We start from the raw sequence: 16,175 nt of genomic DNA, 5'->3' as shown, positions 1-16,175 counted from the left end.
TAAAACACAGCCTAATTTTCATTTTTGAGTGAACTAACCCTTTAAACAATAGGAGACAAATGAGATAATTAATAAACACAGGTGGAACCGAAGGAACTAATCAGGGCAACTCAGGAAAACTAGGTCAAAAGGAACAAAAGACAGAAGATCAGGAACACAAACAAAAGTCCATAACTGTGACACCTCATCTCTGCTGCACAGCGCTGACGCACACACCTGCTAAACGCAGCTCAGTTGTGCAGCATGAGAGATCGAAATGACAGAAACGTGCAAGTAAAAGTGCACAAAAGCAGTGTCTATTTCGTGCACAACTTGAACAAACTACAACAGGTAAAGCTGTCAGCTGTGTGGATATTGACAATATCGTTAACATTTCTCGTTTATAATCATTACTAATATGGCTTCTTCTTATCAAGATCTTAGTCTATATGCTGTGTTCTGTTAATGCGTGAACTTCATATTATTTGAAGCGCACTTGCCATCCAGTAATCGCAAAAAGCTTTGTGCTTTGTTACTTTTTAATAAACAAAGTATCAGCTTTAAAATTATGCCAAATTCATAACGAAATTCAAACAATAAATACGGTTTTGGCGCTCTTTAATGCGGCAGGCGCGATCGCTTTAGCGCCTCAGTTCAAGCGGCAAGTGAACCCATTATATCTTTCTCTTTACTAACGTTACTATAGTACATAATGAACATGAATTAACATCAAAAGGTAGGCTATTTTATAAGAGAGCCTACAGTACAACTTACTGAAATGTCTCATGTAAAAGCTCAATCAGTGTGTCAAACTGAGGAAAACGGTTAAAGCTTGTAAACATTGCAACGCAGAATAACCATTCGGTGTCCATAAGCTCAACACTCGGCTAGAAAAATAACTATAAAGAGGAGCATTTTGCTATATTTATGCGCTATTGCATATTAATATTTTTACTTAACCTGTTGTGATTCAACTCCTATAAAATTGCATTTTACTAATGAAGAAAAACAGACTGAATGTGTGAAAGACATATGACAACATTGATGAGGAGCCCAAACTACACTCAGTGGCCAAGTGATCCTTATGGTCCATGATATTGGTACAGATTCTGTGTAATGAACAATTCTTTGTGACTGTAGCCTATATTTCAAGTTGGAAAATACATTTAGTTCCCGCTTTAATTTAAATGTCATCTAAGATGCATTAAAATGCTGATAAAGTTAAGAAAAGATGAGACATAAACACATGACAGTATGATTTAAATGTTAAAAAAAAAAATAATAATAAAATAAATTAAACACGTTTATTCTGTAGCACCTAAAAAATAATTTGGCACCTAAGTTTTTTTCTTATAGGAGCCAATGGCTCCTTACTCGATTTTTTTTGTCTGGAGCCCTGAGAATCAAGAGATACTGGCTTTTATTATGCCATAGTGGGTTACATCATGATTCCGATCAAAGAAACCCTCTTTGATATCTGATGCTTCTCTCTAATGGACTATAAGATGACATTCTTTGCATGTCCATCCAGCTCTTTAGGTTGATTTAATTAAAGACAACATAGATGAAATGACAATGGCAAAGTCAACACTCTGCCCAGACATGTGTCAACAATTCCCCAGCCTCCCACAAAACCTGCTCTGTTTCAACACAGCCCATCTGCTGGAGCGCCTCTAAATTACATCACACTAATACATGTGATCACATCATTGATATCTAACCAACAATGTGACATACAGTTTCAGTATCAAGATTTCATGTCAGGAGAATGACAGGAAAAAAACTATATTAGGTCAAACAATAGTGGCCTTTTATATGAGAAAGAGCTTGCTGTAAAAGATGCTAAAACTGAGCATTGGCCATTATAAAATGTGCATTTCAAAGCAGAAAACAAATTAAAATTGCAATAAGTAATGTTTATATTTCACAGAGGTCTTGAACTTCATATGAACAGCACTGATGAAGGATCATGCAAAAAAAAAAAAAAAATTTTCAGTTGACCATTACCACTATTAACCATTGCCACTGCAGAAATGGCCTAGTTACAGCTCAGTTTGTCACCCATGATTAATGTAGTCATTATTGAGCTGTGATGTAAAAGACAGCTGACAGGAAAAATATAAGTTAATTTTAAGCATTTTGAACCCCTCAAGCCATTGCGGTAATAGTAAAACATCTACTACACTACAGTGAGGTGGTTCTCAAATGGTTTTTCTTAAGTTCATCAAGAGGTGAATTGTTTGTTGTATAAATTTAAAGAGGTACAATATTTCTGCCCTTAAATGCAAACATTGAATGGTTAATTATATATATATGCTGTGTTATTATTCACCTTTAACATACAGTAGTTTCTTCTCTGTCTTCAGAGACCCCCACACTTCTAGGTTATAGCATATATAATAACCTGTAGCAGATCTATACAGGTGGAGCTGGGGAAGGTGGAGGGTTTCAGAGGAACTATGAAAGCGCACTGCGAATGCTTTAGTGAAAGCTAACCAGCCATTTAAATTTAAAGCAGCAAGCTTATTGGCTGCGTATGCAACATGAACCAATCAACTTGTGCCAAGAAATGTAACTGTGAATGTGAATATCATCGTTAAGGACCCATCAGACTGCGCCATCTAGATTTTCATGACAGAACTTGGCATATATTTGGAGAAACATTGGTAACCAAACCGTTTCAGTTCCTACTGATTTCCATTATATTTTTGACCATATGGGAACTGAAGCTGTTTAGTTACCAACATTCATCAAAATATCTTCTTTTGTCTTCCACAGAAGAAGGAAATTCATTCAGGTTTGGAATGTCATGAATGTGAGTAAATTATTTCATTTTGGGGTAAACCATCCCTTTAATGGAAAAAAAATGCCTTGCACCTTTTAGAATAAAAATGAGCATTGCTGAATCAGGATATGTGGCAGACCCGACCAGAAGAGGAGTATCCGGCTGCTGTGCACACCTCTCCCTGTCCCCGCTGCTCTTTACCAACAATGCAGCCGTCTGTTACACTGTCTATGAGAGATCTGACTGTTTATAGCCCTCAAGCAGCGCTTTCCTGTGATTGTTAGGCTGCAGGGGTTCAAACTGAAAGAAACATTCAAAGCTCTGCTCCAGACTGACCATGACTCATAATAAAAGGCTTTGACTAATAAGTTACTTTAACAGTTTTACATACTGTTAATAGAAAAAACAGCATTACTGGTATTGAGGTGAGTGTTCTAACAGCAAAACTGCACAGAGGGAACACACTGTAGGATATTATTGCTTCAGCTGGGGAAGGAACAAAGCATGGGCCAAAAATATCTATTGGTTCTGGCAGTTTACTGTCAGATGAATAGGACTGAGGCAAAGAGGTCAACATCTTATTTTATGACTTTTCACCTATTTATCTGACTGCATGTGTCTGACATGCTACTGAATAGAAAACCATTACCTGCAGTAAACAGGGTCTGTGTGCTTCCTACTGAGGGGGTGACAGGGCAGCTGGAAGCATAAGTGAGAGAAAATGGACCAAACCAATCTTACAAGAAAATATAACTATTTTATAAATGGTGAATTTGTTTGAATTTCTATGATTTGATTCATACAAAAATTTACAAAAATTAAAACTAAGCATGAAGGTCAACCCCTAAACCTAACACACTGGGGCAGATTATTAAAAAATATACAAATAAGATCAAAATGTAAAATAGTTAGAAATTGTCATGAGGGTTTTGAAACAGACCATTTATTAAAAAGTTATGCACTTTATGCTATTATTATGCTCTTATGCTCACCAGTACTGCATATATTTGATCAAAAATACAGTGAAAACAGTTATATTGTAAAATATAATTGCAGCTTAAAATAAATGTTTTCTATTTTAATATATTTTAAAATACAATTTATGTAATTTATTCCTGTGATGGCAAAGCTGAATTTTCAGCAGACATTGCTCCAGTCTTCAGTGTCACATGATCCTTCAGAAATCATTTTAATATGCTGATTTGCTGCTCAAGTAACGTTTCTTATTATTATCAATGTTGAAAACAGTTGTGCAGTTTAAATTTTTTGTGGAAACTGTCAGACATATCATTTCCCTTTTTCCGTACTTGGCAGACAAAGCAGACAAGTAGCAACAGTACTACCTGGAAAGATTAGAATGAAAAAATGTTACTGAAACATTAAAGTAAACTATAAAAAAGTCTCTTATCTCGACTCAGGGAAAGAGAAATATAAGCTCTGAAAAAGGAGACAATTGTATAAAGTCTAATTAACATCTTAACCAAAATACTCTTGGACGTATCATAGACATGTTGCTCACACATTACTCTTGTGACTAATGAACTTTAGGGCATCACACAATGACAAAATTAGAAATGGAAAAAGTTTCACAACTAGGTCCCCCTATCTAAAATAACATGTTCTGTTTGCTTAAGTCGGCGGGTACAAAGTTTCTCTGTCACAGTGCTGGAAAGAGGGGTGGGATTGTGTAAGAAAGAATGTTTGTCAGCTGCAACAACAGTCCAATAGATCTGGAAGTAATATAGTTACAGTTGCATAAATTATACATTTATTTGATCAGAAATACAGTAAAAGCAGTAATACTGTGAAATATTATTACAATTTTCTATTTTACTGTCTTTTTAATGTAATTTATTACCGTTATGGCAGAGCTGAGCTTTCAGCGGCCATTACTCCAGTTTCCAGTGTCACATGAACCTTCAGAAAACATTTTAATACACATGCTGAGTAGAAAATAATAAGAAATGAGTGTGATTTATTAAATATAAAATATTTAAAAAAATATTAAAAATAAAATGCATGAAAGCAAACATGCGGTCATGAAAAAAATAAAGAAAATATTTTACTATGTGGATTTAAAAACCTAAACCTTGCCAGGTGTAATGAATTCTGAATAACATCTCAGTAAATGTTTCACTTATTTTGGTAACTGCTAGCAAGCTCTTTACTTGACTTGTAGCTTTTACAAAAAACACTATATTAATTGACTGCGTCAGATATTTAGCGTGACCTGTGGGCCTCTACCTGTGACTCTTGAGGTCTGAGTGGAACACAAGGATGACAAGTTACTCCCTTGCTAACAAGCAGATTAGTGACCAGCCTTATAATCCTGATCCAACACGACAGGATTCCCAGAACAGAGGCTTTGCAGCAAAGTCACGACTGTGCTGCCAGGAAGGTCAGGATGTGTAACAACAGATTAATTAATTCATTAACTTGCACACTTTGCTCTGATTTTACAATTTTATCATTGTGTCAACAGATGAACTGCGCAGAATTTTGAACTATTGTGTTGAGAAGTGAAAAAAATGTCCTCATCTCAGAACAATGCACATTGCACACTGCAATACTCCCTCACATTCTTTCATGCTTTCATCAGATGTGGGTCAAGTTCCCAGTGATACAAATGACTGCTGATGCATTTAACGGCTCTCTGCGTCTTAACAGCAAAACGAGACCCAGCCCTCACAACTGGAAATGTTCTAGCCATGCACACAATATGCCTGGTTTATAATCTGAACATTCACTACTGTTCAAAAGTTTGGGGTCAATAAGAATATTTTAAAATACATTCATATTTTACATTAAATTGATCAAAAGTGACAGTAAAGGCATTTATAATGTTACAAAAGATTTCCAATTAATGCTGTTCTTTTGAATGTTCTATTCATCAAAGATCCTGCAATAAAAATTTATCACAGTTTCCACAAAAATATGAACCAGCATAACTGTTTTCAACATTGATAATAATAAATTTCATGCGCAGCAAATCAGCATATTAGAATGATTTCTGAAGGATCATTTGAAAACTGGAGATACGGCTGCTGAAAATTCAACTTTGCCATCACAGGAATAAATGACTTTTAAAAATATAATCATATACACAACAGTTATTTTGAATTGTAATAACATTTTCACAATATCACAGCATAAGAGATTCTGTCAAAAACATTAAAAAATCGTACTGACCCTAAACTTTTGAACAGTAGCGCACACATTGAAGTACATCATAAAAATACTAAAAAAAAATACATAAATTTATTTCCTATATATGAATTGCTTCCATAAATGTTACATTCTGGGAGCTCATTGAGAAGTGACTGGTTTCAAATGTTTAATTTCTTAGAATCATATTGGGACAATTAACATTAAAATTCATTATTTCAATTTAATTTTAGTGATGTTTTGGCCCATTTTTTAAACTAAAGAGTGTCAGGGCTGTGGCACATTCTCCTGACACACAATTGAGATTTATTGAGATTTTAAAATTTATACACCATCTGAAAGCTGAACAAATAAGCTTTCCATTGATGTATGGTTTGTTAGGATACAACAATTTGGCTATTTGGCCGAGATACAACTATTTGAAAATCTGGAATCTGAGGGCGCAAAAAAAATCAAAATACTGAGAAAATCGCCTTTAAAGTTGTCCAAATGAAGTTCTTAGCAATGCATATTGCTAATCAAAAATTAAGTTTTGATATCTTCATGGAACATGATCTTTACTTAATATCCTAATGATTTTTGGCATAAAAGAAAAATTCAATAATTTTGACCCATACAATGTTTTTTGGGCTATTGCTAAAAATATACCCAAGCAACTTAAGACTGGTTTTGTGGTCCAGTGTCACATATATGCGTTTTCAAGTTCCTGTGAAAGGTTTGTAAGCTTATTTATTTTGCCATCCTGGTAAAAACAATATTGACTGATCACAAATAGACTACAGTATCACATTATACTGATAAGTTATCACACTGTGAGCACAGCCACATGCTAGGCAGGATCACCTCCGAATTAGGCCTACTTAAGTTCATGTTCATAAGGGGTCTTCAACCTTTTTCAGGAGAAGGACCCTAAGCATAGTCCATATGACTCATTTGGGTGAAATATATATACTTTGACTCACTGTTTGGCTTCCTCTAGGTGACAAAGGTATTCATAAGCAATATTCTGCATCCTCCTCTCATCCATTTCTTCTGCCGACAGCCTCTCATCGTCCACAATGGCTGTAGGATAAACAAAGGAAAATAACAGTTGGACAATGCAACACCCGATATCAAGAATAGAGGTTATTTTTCCATAATGTTGGAATAACACATCAGAACGCTGAGCGTGACATTTTCCTCTCCTGGTTAATTTAGGTAACTGTAGCATAGCCAACACAACTACCACTAGACTCTCCAGTTACAAACTATGACAAAAGGCAATGAATGAATACGACAGCATATAGCCAAGTCCCATTCTTCTAATTATATTTTATTCAGACTCTATGTGTTTCAGACTGCTTTTGATTTAAAGTCACACTGGAATCGCCTTTCAGTAGCATGAACTGGAAAAAGTGCTTAAGCAATTTGAAATGAAGGAATGAAGTGAATCGCACTGAATTTGCGTGTATGCTTGAGTAATTTTACACAATAAACAGTAAACGTGTGCAGAAATAATCAGCATCTCTCATCGCTGTCAGCGGTACGTGAAATCATTAAAAAACTGTTTGTGGTTGGCCTTTATGTGATTGCTGCTACATTACTTCTCAGCCACATCTTCACAAGACTGCCAAGTTCAACGTAATCGCTTTATTTAAAAGTAGCTGGAATCACCTTACATATGACTTAAGCTGGTCACAAGTTGTTGATCAGTCATTTGATGTAATTGGGCCAAAGAAACGATTGATGACATGCCATTAACTGTCCTTTCTCTCAAAAAGATTTTGGACATTTAATTCACATGTGGAATGGTATTGCATTAGATGCAATTATCAAAATCAAGTGTCATCTGCAAACAATTGATGCCAGAGTTCTTCATAGAACTAACTTTGCTAATATATTTTTGCAATGCAATGCCAATGACCTTTAAATAACTTGTCCCAAAGTGATTATAGTGGATGTGGACTCAAGTTCACACAGGTGTCCTATTAGAGTTTATCACATTAACTACAAATTATTGACATCTCAAAACAGTTTTGCTGCTTAACCCTTAAATGAATGGATGTTTCACCAATCATTATTACATATTCGGGTCTTTAGTGACCCGGACCTATATATCCGACACGGATGGATCTCTAATTGCTGCAATAGCATAACTCTCCTGATATTTTAATAACAGTTACAAAATAATAAAATAAAGCTTATTACCTTTTGAAACTTAGAAGGGTTCAATTTGAGCAGATGATTTTACCATCACTGTCATATTTAGAGTGCATTTCCACAGTAAATTCAGCATCTGGCTCATATTCGCAATCTCAAACATATTCTCAAAACTACCATTTTCAATGACTTCAAAATCAGTATTTTGATCGTTGACAGCTTATTCACCACATCCACAATCAAATGACAGTGACACTTATATTTCATTGTGTACAGTAATTGCTGTGCAGTAAAGCCATTCAAGTCAGTTCAATTTTTGCTGCCTATCGATTCCTATGGGCTTTTTTTTCTTCATCTGTGAGGACCTGACCTAGCGATCTGCCTGGACCTTGCTCGCTATTCTAAGCGCTCCAAAGTTTGGCTACATTTGCGATCAGAAGCCAAAAAAGCTAAGTATAATATAATAGTTAAACGTGCAAGAGAGGTGTCACCACCAACATGACAAAGCACTTTAATTTAATAGATTGTTAAAGATCGCGAACACGATTCAAACACCAATGTGATTCTATTCCTAAATGACAATGATTCGTCTGTTTCATTCCTCAACCTGTGTGCGATCAATGTTGTGATCACTTGGTTTGTCCGTGTAGTTGCTTCAAATGAAGATTTATCGATTACATTGTTACACCAGTAGGTGACGAAAAGGGGCTAAAATGTATTTGTCTTTGAACCATGCAAAAGATTATTTGTTCGTGGTATTCAGCTGCAACTAAATGGTTTGCAAAAAAGAGACACAGGATGAATGTTTGATATCATTATTAAATCACATTGGAATCAAAACTGGGAATCGAAAAGAATCGGAATCGATAAGCAGAATCGGAATCGGAATTGATAAAATTCAAACGATACCCAACCCTACTTACAATATTACATATCTCAAATCGCTAGCGACCCTACACACTTTTTACAGAAAATTAATCAGGAAACAGACATTGTTTTATAAGTTTACTTTTTTTGGTTATATTGTTTATAATGAATAGACTAAGGAATACTAAGAAGGTTGATGTCTAAATTTAAGAAATAAAGGAGGGAGAGGGTAGTGAATGACAGGGTATGCAGTTAAGGGTTAATATATTTGTGAAAACCGTGACACATTTTTTTTCAGGATTCTTTGATGAATAAAAGGTTCAGCAAAACAGCATTTATTTGAAATACAAATCCTTATGTCTTTCTTAAAATTATTTTATTTGAAATAAAAATGTGTTTACTGTCACTTTGATCAACTGAATGCATCCCTACTGAATAAAAGTACTATTTTATTACAAAAAAGAACTCTTTACTCACCCCAACCTTTTGAACAGTAGTGTATATTTGTAAATTGTTTTGCATTAAAGTGTATTTCTGCTAAAAAAAATTTTAAATGCCATTCAGTTTGATTTTGTTCAATGCAGAAACATTTAAAAAAATTTAAATGTGACTGAAGCTCAGTGTTTTAAGGGCATCATTACTTTTTTTAGACATTTACTTTATCTTGTTATTTAATCATTTATTTTAATGGCATGGAGCTGCTGTTGCCACTTACTGTAAACACACTCACCAATCACATGATGCAACCAACACAATCATATTCAGTCCTAGGTAAAACCAGGACTGGATTTTGAATGTGTTTCTATTTTGAATTTACACTGAAAAAAAAAATCAAATTAGTGAAGCCGTGCAAAGCTGATGTTGTGCAAGATGATCAACATGCCGTGACTTAACACATCAACATGACACGCTTATAGATCAACTGCCAACCACATCTCACCAAAACACCATCTATGAAAGCAGCACACAAGTTCACAACCTGTAGTGTTTACCACAGAGCTCATGATTGGTTTTGAGAACAGTCTACTAGCAGATGTAGCGGCACTCACGTCACTTGGTTTAATAAGTTATTTGATTATACGATCGCCCATCCCTTGACTGAAATATACAGTGCATCTTCTCCACAGCCTGGTGGAGCCCAGTTGAAACATCATTAAAATAGTAAAATATGACACTTATTATGACTCTTGGTGAAGTAGGTCACATCCACTCTCACAAGAAAAAGGCAGCAGCTTGACAACAAAAACTAGTGCAATTAAAAAGAAACCTAAGAGAACGTGTGATGCTCTGACACGAAATGAGAAGCACATTTTTACATGTGATAAAATCAGACAGAGCACAAGACTGTGTCCAACTACCAAGTGTTTTCACGATCCTCACTCATCTAGTAATAATTAAGCTTGCTGACACACAATCCCATGCTGGTCTTTGTTCGAGTAAATGAGATTCAATTCTGTAATGACAAACAGCACTGCAAATTTCTCACCCTGACGCACAGGCTCAGGCTTGCCAGTTAACCTCTGTGGGGTTTCATTATGTAGGTCAGCCTTATCACATCAATCTGTCCCACAGACGATAAACTCAATATTTTGAAAACATGACAACAAAAGTGGGTTCTCACAAAAGTGGCTCTGCATTTAAAATATTATAAACAAGGAAAGACTCATCAGCAGTCTGAAGTGCAACAGCCATTTGAGGAAACATCAATGGGTAGATTTAGCCTGTTGACTAAGATCTGATGTAGCAACATTAGTAACAGAGGCACATTTCAGTAACAAAAGATTGGGTTCTTTTATTCAACAGGGATGCATTAAATTGATCAAAAGTGACAGTAAAGACTTTTACACTGATAATAAGAAATGGTTCTTGATTTTTGAAGGATCATGTGACAACGAAGATTGGAGTAATGGCTGCTGAAAATTCAGCTTTGCCACAACATAAATAAATTATATTTAAAAAATATTCAAATTAAAAAAAGAAGTTATTTTACATTGTAATAATATTTCACAATATTACTGTTTTTATTGTATTTTTGATTAAATAAATGCAGCCTTGGTGAGCATAAGAGAACGGTAATGTAAACTGTGTCAGCAACCGCACCACACTTATAGCGGTTGTGAGGGGAACGTCTGTTTGTAAACTGTGGCCATCCAATCTCTCATATCAATATGGGCCACAGATTCCTCATATGACAATGAGATGCAGTGTAGGGCATTTCAGTCATCCTTGCACGATATGATGTCATTTCCTGTATGCTTACTTTCAAGATTAATTCTATCTTAAAATAAGAGTCCACTGTGATGCAGACTTTGGTCCAACTTTTTTGGGGTATCTTCAAGCAAACAGCTTAAGACACAGGGTATAGTTGTACTAGCTTTTGGAGTTAAAGGATTAGTTCACTTCTGAATTAAAATTTCCTCATAATTTACTCACCCCCTGTCATCCAAGATGTTCATGTCTTTCTTTCTTCAGTCAAAAAAAAATTAAGGTTTTTGAGGAAAACATTCCAGGGTTTTTCTCTATATAGTGGCCTTCAGTGGGGTTCACTGGGTGGAAGGTCCAAATGGCAGCTTCAGTGCAGCTTCAAAGCGTTCTACACGATCCCAGACGAGGAAGAAGGGTCTTATCTAGCGAAACGATCGGTCATTTTCTAAAAAAAGAATACAAATTATATACTTTTTAACCTCAAACGCTTGTCTTGTGTAGCTCTGCAATGCGCATGCGTACTCTGTGCAGTCCCATTCGAAACAGTTAGGGTAGGTTGAAAAACTCCCATCTCATTTTCTCCTCCAACTTCAAAATCGTCCTACATCGCTGCAGAAGTACCGGCCCAGTGTTTACAAAGTGAACGTGCAAAGAAGGTCAAACGCCCTTTACAAAAAACAGTAAAACAGTGATGTAGGACGATTTAGAATTTAGCAATTTAGAAGTTGGAGGAGAAAATGAGATAGGAGTTTTTCGATATACCCTAACTGTCATGAACCGGAATGCACAGAGTTCACGCAGAATTAAACAAGACGAGCGTTTGAGGTTAAAACATTTTTTTAGAAAATGACTGATCGTTTCGCTAGATAAGACCCTTCTTCCTCGTCTGGGATCGTGTAGAACACTTTGAAGCTGCACTGAAGCTGCAATTTGGACCTTCCACCCAGTGAACCCCACTGAAGTCCACTATATAGAGAAAAACCCAAGAATGTTTTCCTCAAAAACCTTAATTTCTTTTCGACTGAAGAAAGAAAGACATGAACATCTTGGATGACATGGGGGTGAGAAAATTATGAGGAAATTTTAATTCAGAAGTGAACTAATCCTTTAAATTCAATATGTGAAGCATGAAAATGTGTTGTCCCAATTGCAAAAAGCAAAAAATATTTTTGAGAATAACAAAGGCAATAAATAACAAAAAGGTTCATGTAAACACTCTATATAAAATTAATGCATATATTAAAATTAATTCATTATAATATAATAATTATTATAATTCATTCATTCAAATTAATTAATAAATTAAATCAGCAACATGAAACCAGTGGCCTTGTCAGTAGCTTAGCTGGAATGTGATCTCTGTGCCAGTGTTGACAGAGAGTTAAGTAAACTTCATATAATGAGCCGACAAAAAGTTAGTTAGCTAGTTCATCTCTCAACCTTGATTTGATATGGTAGACTTAACTAACAGGTTCTGATACACAACCAACTAGAAGTTTATGCCAGAATCAAATGTCTGCTGCTATGCAAACAATATATTAAACATTGTTCATCATTCTAGATGTACACACAGTAAAACACCATGTCTACCAGCATGGTGCAATTTGTGTGTTTAATAAAACCTGCACAGATAAACTCCTTAAACAGAATTCCTCAAATATCTGGACTGTACAGACTGTCAGGTGCTTTTACAAAGGGCAGAGGTAATGTTTAACTGGAGAAAACTCTCATGGAGCTTCTCTTTGCTCAAGCCACAGAATGAGATCTAATGCCAAGGATACACAAACACCTTTCTAAGACAACATAATATAAGGACATGGCAGAGAAAGTTCAGGGATCTAGTGCTGGATAGACAAAATAGTTAATATAGCATATCTGTAAGGCCCAGAAGACATTGTAATGGCTCATTGTGCAATGTCTAATAGAAGTCATCATTAGCCCATCACCTTCTAGACTAAAAAATGGGAAGTGGGTTTGACAGAAATATAATTGGCAACTGAGTTTAAACTATAGATAGACAGATTCATCATCAGATCTATTATCTTCTTGACTGATTTTTTTAAATACAATTTTCACACATTTCTACTTTATATCTTACTGGAAAAGTCAGTCAGTTCAGTCATAAATCTTGATATAAACTGAAATGGCCTTAAATGACTCCCTTGCAGTTATAACACCTTGATTGTTTTTATAATAATGTTAAATAAAACTAGTGATAGGCTGATAAATCAGCAATATTAACTTCAAACACATTTTATGCACTCTAAAAATGCTTGTTTAGATAACCTAAAAGTTAACTGGCTTTATTCAAGTCAAAAATATTATTCAAAATCTGCCTGAATACATGAGCTCATATTGAACTCATTTTTAAAGCAAGTCAGCATCAGTGTGCTTCTAAATATTGCATATTTATACATAACATTTACATGTATATTCATACAATTGAGGAAATATATACATTTCCTCAATATTATGCATGTACATGTGCACACCAAACTAACCACCCACTCCACTGATCATAGATGTCAGATTACTGTGGCAGCTAACGTTACTCTTGCTGACCAACTGTCCAGGGCACTACAGTGCATTTAAATTCAATTAACACTCATTTAGTTTCATATTTAAAGATTAGTTTCATAACTGACATGAAGTGAAGTGGCTCTACTCACATCCATATCGTGGTCTGAGAGAGTTTGCGCCGTCTTCATGGTACATCCTGCTTCCTCTGAAACTCTGCTGAGCCTCCACCATGAACTTTCTTACACTTACTGCAGACTTTTTTCTTAAGCGAACAAAACTAAATTTGCTCCTGTTGTCATAGCCTTGGTTCCCAGTAAAACGGCTTGCCCATTTGCAGTGAAGCGCTTTCGGTTACTGCGGCTCTTCCTTTGCCTGTCAACCTGATGAAAGCTCCCGTGAGCTCGCGCTGAAGCTCAGCTGACACTGAATGCCGCGGCTCCACCTGCTGGCGCGTGACGCCACCCTGATCTCACCCGCGGCACACACTGAAGGTGCAGCTAGAGTAGGCCTATTTTTAACTGATCTCACCCTTAAAACATGCTTTCGCTTTGTTGTGTAAACTAATGTAGTCAGGGCGATTCTGTTATTAGATAATAATCTTGACTTGAGTAAAAACAAATATTAATTTATACGTTTTTAAGACTTTAACGTTTTATTTTTTTAAGTGTGTTAAGTTTTGAATGACGTTGTATTAGCCTATAAAACAACACAAATAAAACCACAAATTATAAATTAATAGCCTAAATAAAATGTATTCTAGGTTTTGAATTATTAAACAATATAAACACCTGTTGTTATTCTAACACCTGTGTGAACTTCAAGTGAACTGACATATGAAAATCACATTGGGACCTGATCAGAAGTAGCCTACTTACAAAAACAAAAAAACAAAAGAAAAGCTAGTTCTGATGAAAAGCGCAAGCATGTTTGTGCGGGTGTATCTAATGCAATGGCATGCAGACGTTTTAAAGTGTGACTTAAAGGGATAGTTCACCCAAAAATTAAAATTCTGTCATCATTTACTCACTCTCATGTCGTTCCAAACCTGTATGAGTTGCTTTCTTATGTTGAACATAAAAGAAGATATTTTGAAGATTGCTGGTAATCAAACAGTTGGTGGTTGCCATTGACTTCCATAGTAGGAAAAAAAAATACTATGGAAGTCAATGGCAACCACCAACTGTTTGATTACCAGCAATCTTCAAAATATCTTCTTTTATGTTCAACATAAGAAAGCAACTCATACAGGTTTGGAACGACATGAGGGTGAGTAAATGATAACAGAATTTTTGGGTGAACTATCCCTTTAAGTCTTCAAAAGTGTGTGACTTCTGAAATACTCAATTAAAATGTAAATTAATGCACAATCAATAAAAGGAACAATCAATTAATAAGTCTAGTGGTTAGAAAACAAAGCAATCAAAATGTATTTAAATCAAGATAACATTTATTATAACAAGATAGATATTCATGAATTTACCATTTCACCATTTCCCATACTTATCCATAAGATCTGGCCCAATACAATGTATTTGACTGGTATCATATTTCATAGATCCCATATTTTACTACTTAATACACGTTTCCAAGAAAAGGTAAAATGTGAGAGAATGGTTTCTCATTTTAGAGTAAAACTAAAAGTGTCATGAATTAGGTGCAGGCAACACACCTCCTGCAGATGTCAGTGTTGTACTACACTTAAAAACCAATGCAAATCATAAAATGGGGTTAAAGTTGGGGAAATTTGCCCTCGTTGTTGACAAATCGTCTATGCAAGTGTTACATTTCTCAGTGATCTTTATGTGTGATATCAGGTGTCCTCTGTGTTAAATCACTCTGTGTTAAAATAAGATGTTGTTCTGGGCTGATGAGGCTCCTCAACTAGCTCATAAATATCCTGGTTTTTAAGATAGGTAGTTGTAGCCTATTACTTAATATAGGCTTTACGTTGCATTCATCTTAAGCTGTCATCCAAGTCTGTCATTTCATATCAACACTGTGTAGAGAAAAAATACGCGAAAATTACCGTAGTTATGGCCGAAATTTAGCCATTGTCATTGTTTTATATTAAATGTAATTTTCATCTCTGTTTTAGTGTTTACCTCAAACGAGGCAACCTTGATGTCATTTGAACCTCTAGCCATGTATTTCCAATTCCTTTTATGAGTTATATTTAGCGTAGCATCTGCAGCATTTACCTGTTCATATATTTGAAAAGCTATGAACCGGCCTATATACCCTAAGTAAGGTAGCCTAATAAGTATGTAGCTAGCCTATATAGGTAATGTTGTAAATATATTTTAATACATTAAAAAATATACCTGTTCTACCTGTTCGTATATTTGCTATATGTTTTATACATTTTTAATATAATTTATAATCTTCATGTTTTACCTGTTCAAATATTTGTATCTCTGTGGAAGAGCTGTGTGGGAAGGAAAGAGTGTCTGCAGTGCTGAAAGTGTGTTTATGTTGACTTGATTTTAATTAAAAAATTTTCTTTGAAATATGGGCA

General features: G+C 35.2%; 1 protein-coding gene across 1 annotated transcript in view; it reads right to left on the bottom strand.

Moving 5' to 3' along the window:
* LOC107755747 (ras GTPase-activating-like protein IQGAP1) overlaps nt 1-14,148 on the bottom strand; it is a 46,938-nt gene extending 32,790 nt beyond the window's left edge. Inside the window, exons 1-2 of the mRNA XM_016572641.1 lie at nt 13,810-14,148; nt 6,892-6,991 (exon numbers count right to left, since the gene is read on the bottom strand). Of these exons, the coding sequence (XP_016428127.1) occupies nt 6,892-6,991; nt 13,810-13,891 (182 nt within the window). The 5' untranslated portion in view covers nt 13,892-14,148. The remainder of the gene's footprint in view (nt 1-6,891; nt 6,992-13,809) is intronic.
* Nucleotides 14,149-16,175: the final 2,027 nt, after the last annotated feature.

Source organism: Sinocyclocheilus rhinocerous, unplaced genomic scaffold, assembly GCF_001515625.1.
Source record: "Sinocyclocheilus rhinocerous isolate Xijiao unplaced genomic scaffold, SAMN03320098_v1.1 scaffold171, whole genome shotgun sequence".
Taxonomy (NCBI): domain Eukaryota; kingdom Metazoa; phylum Chordata; class Actinopteri; order Cypriniformes; family Cyprinidae; genus Sinocyclocheilus; species Sinocyclocheilus rhinocerous.
The sequence above is the reverse complement of the archived record's forward strand: the minus strand, read 5'-3'. Positions and strand labels throughout refer to the sequence as shown.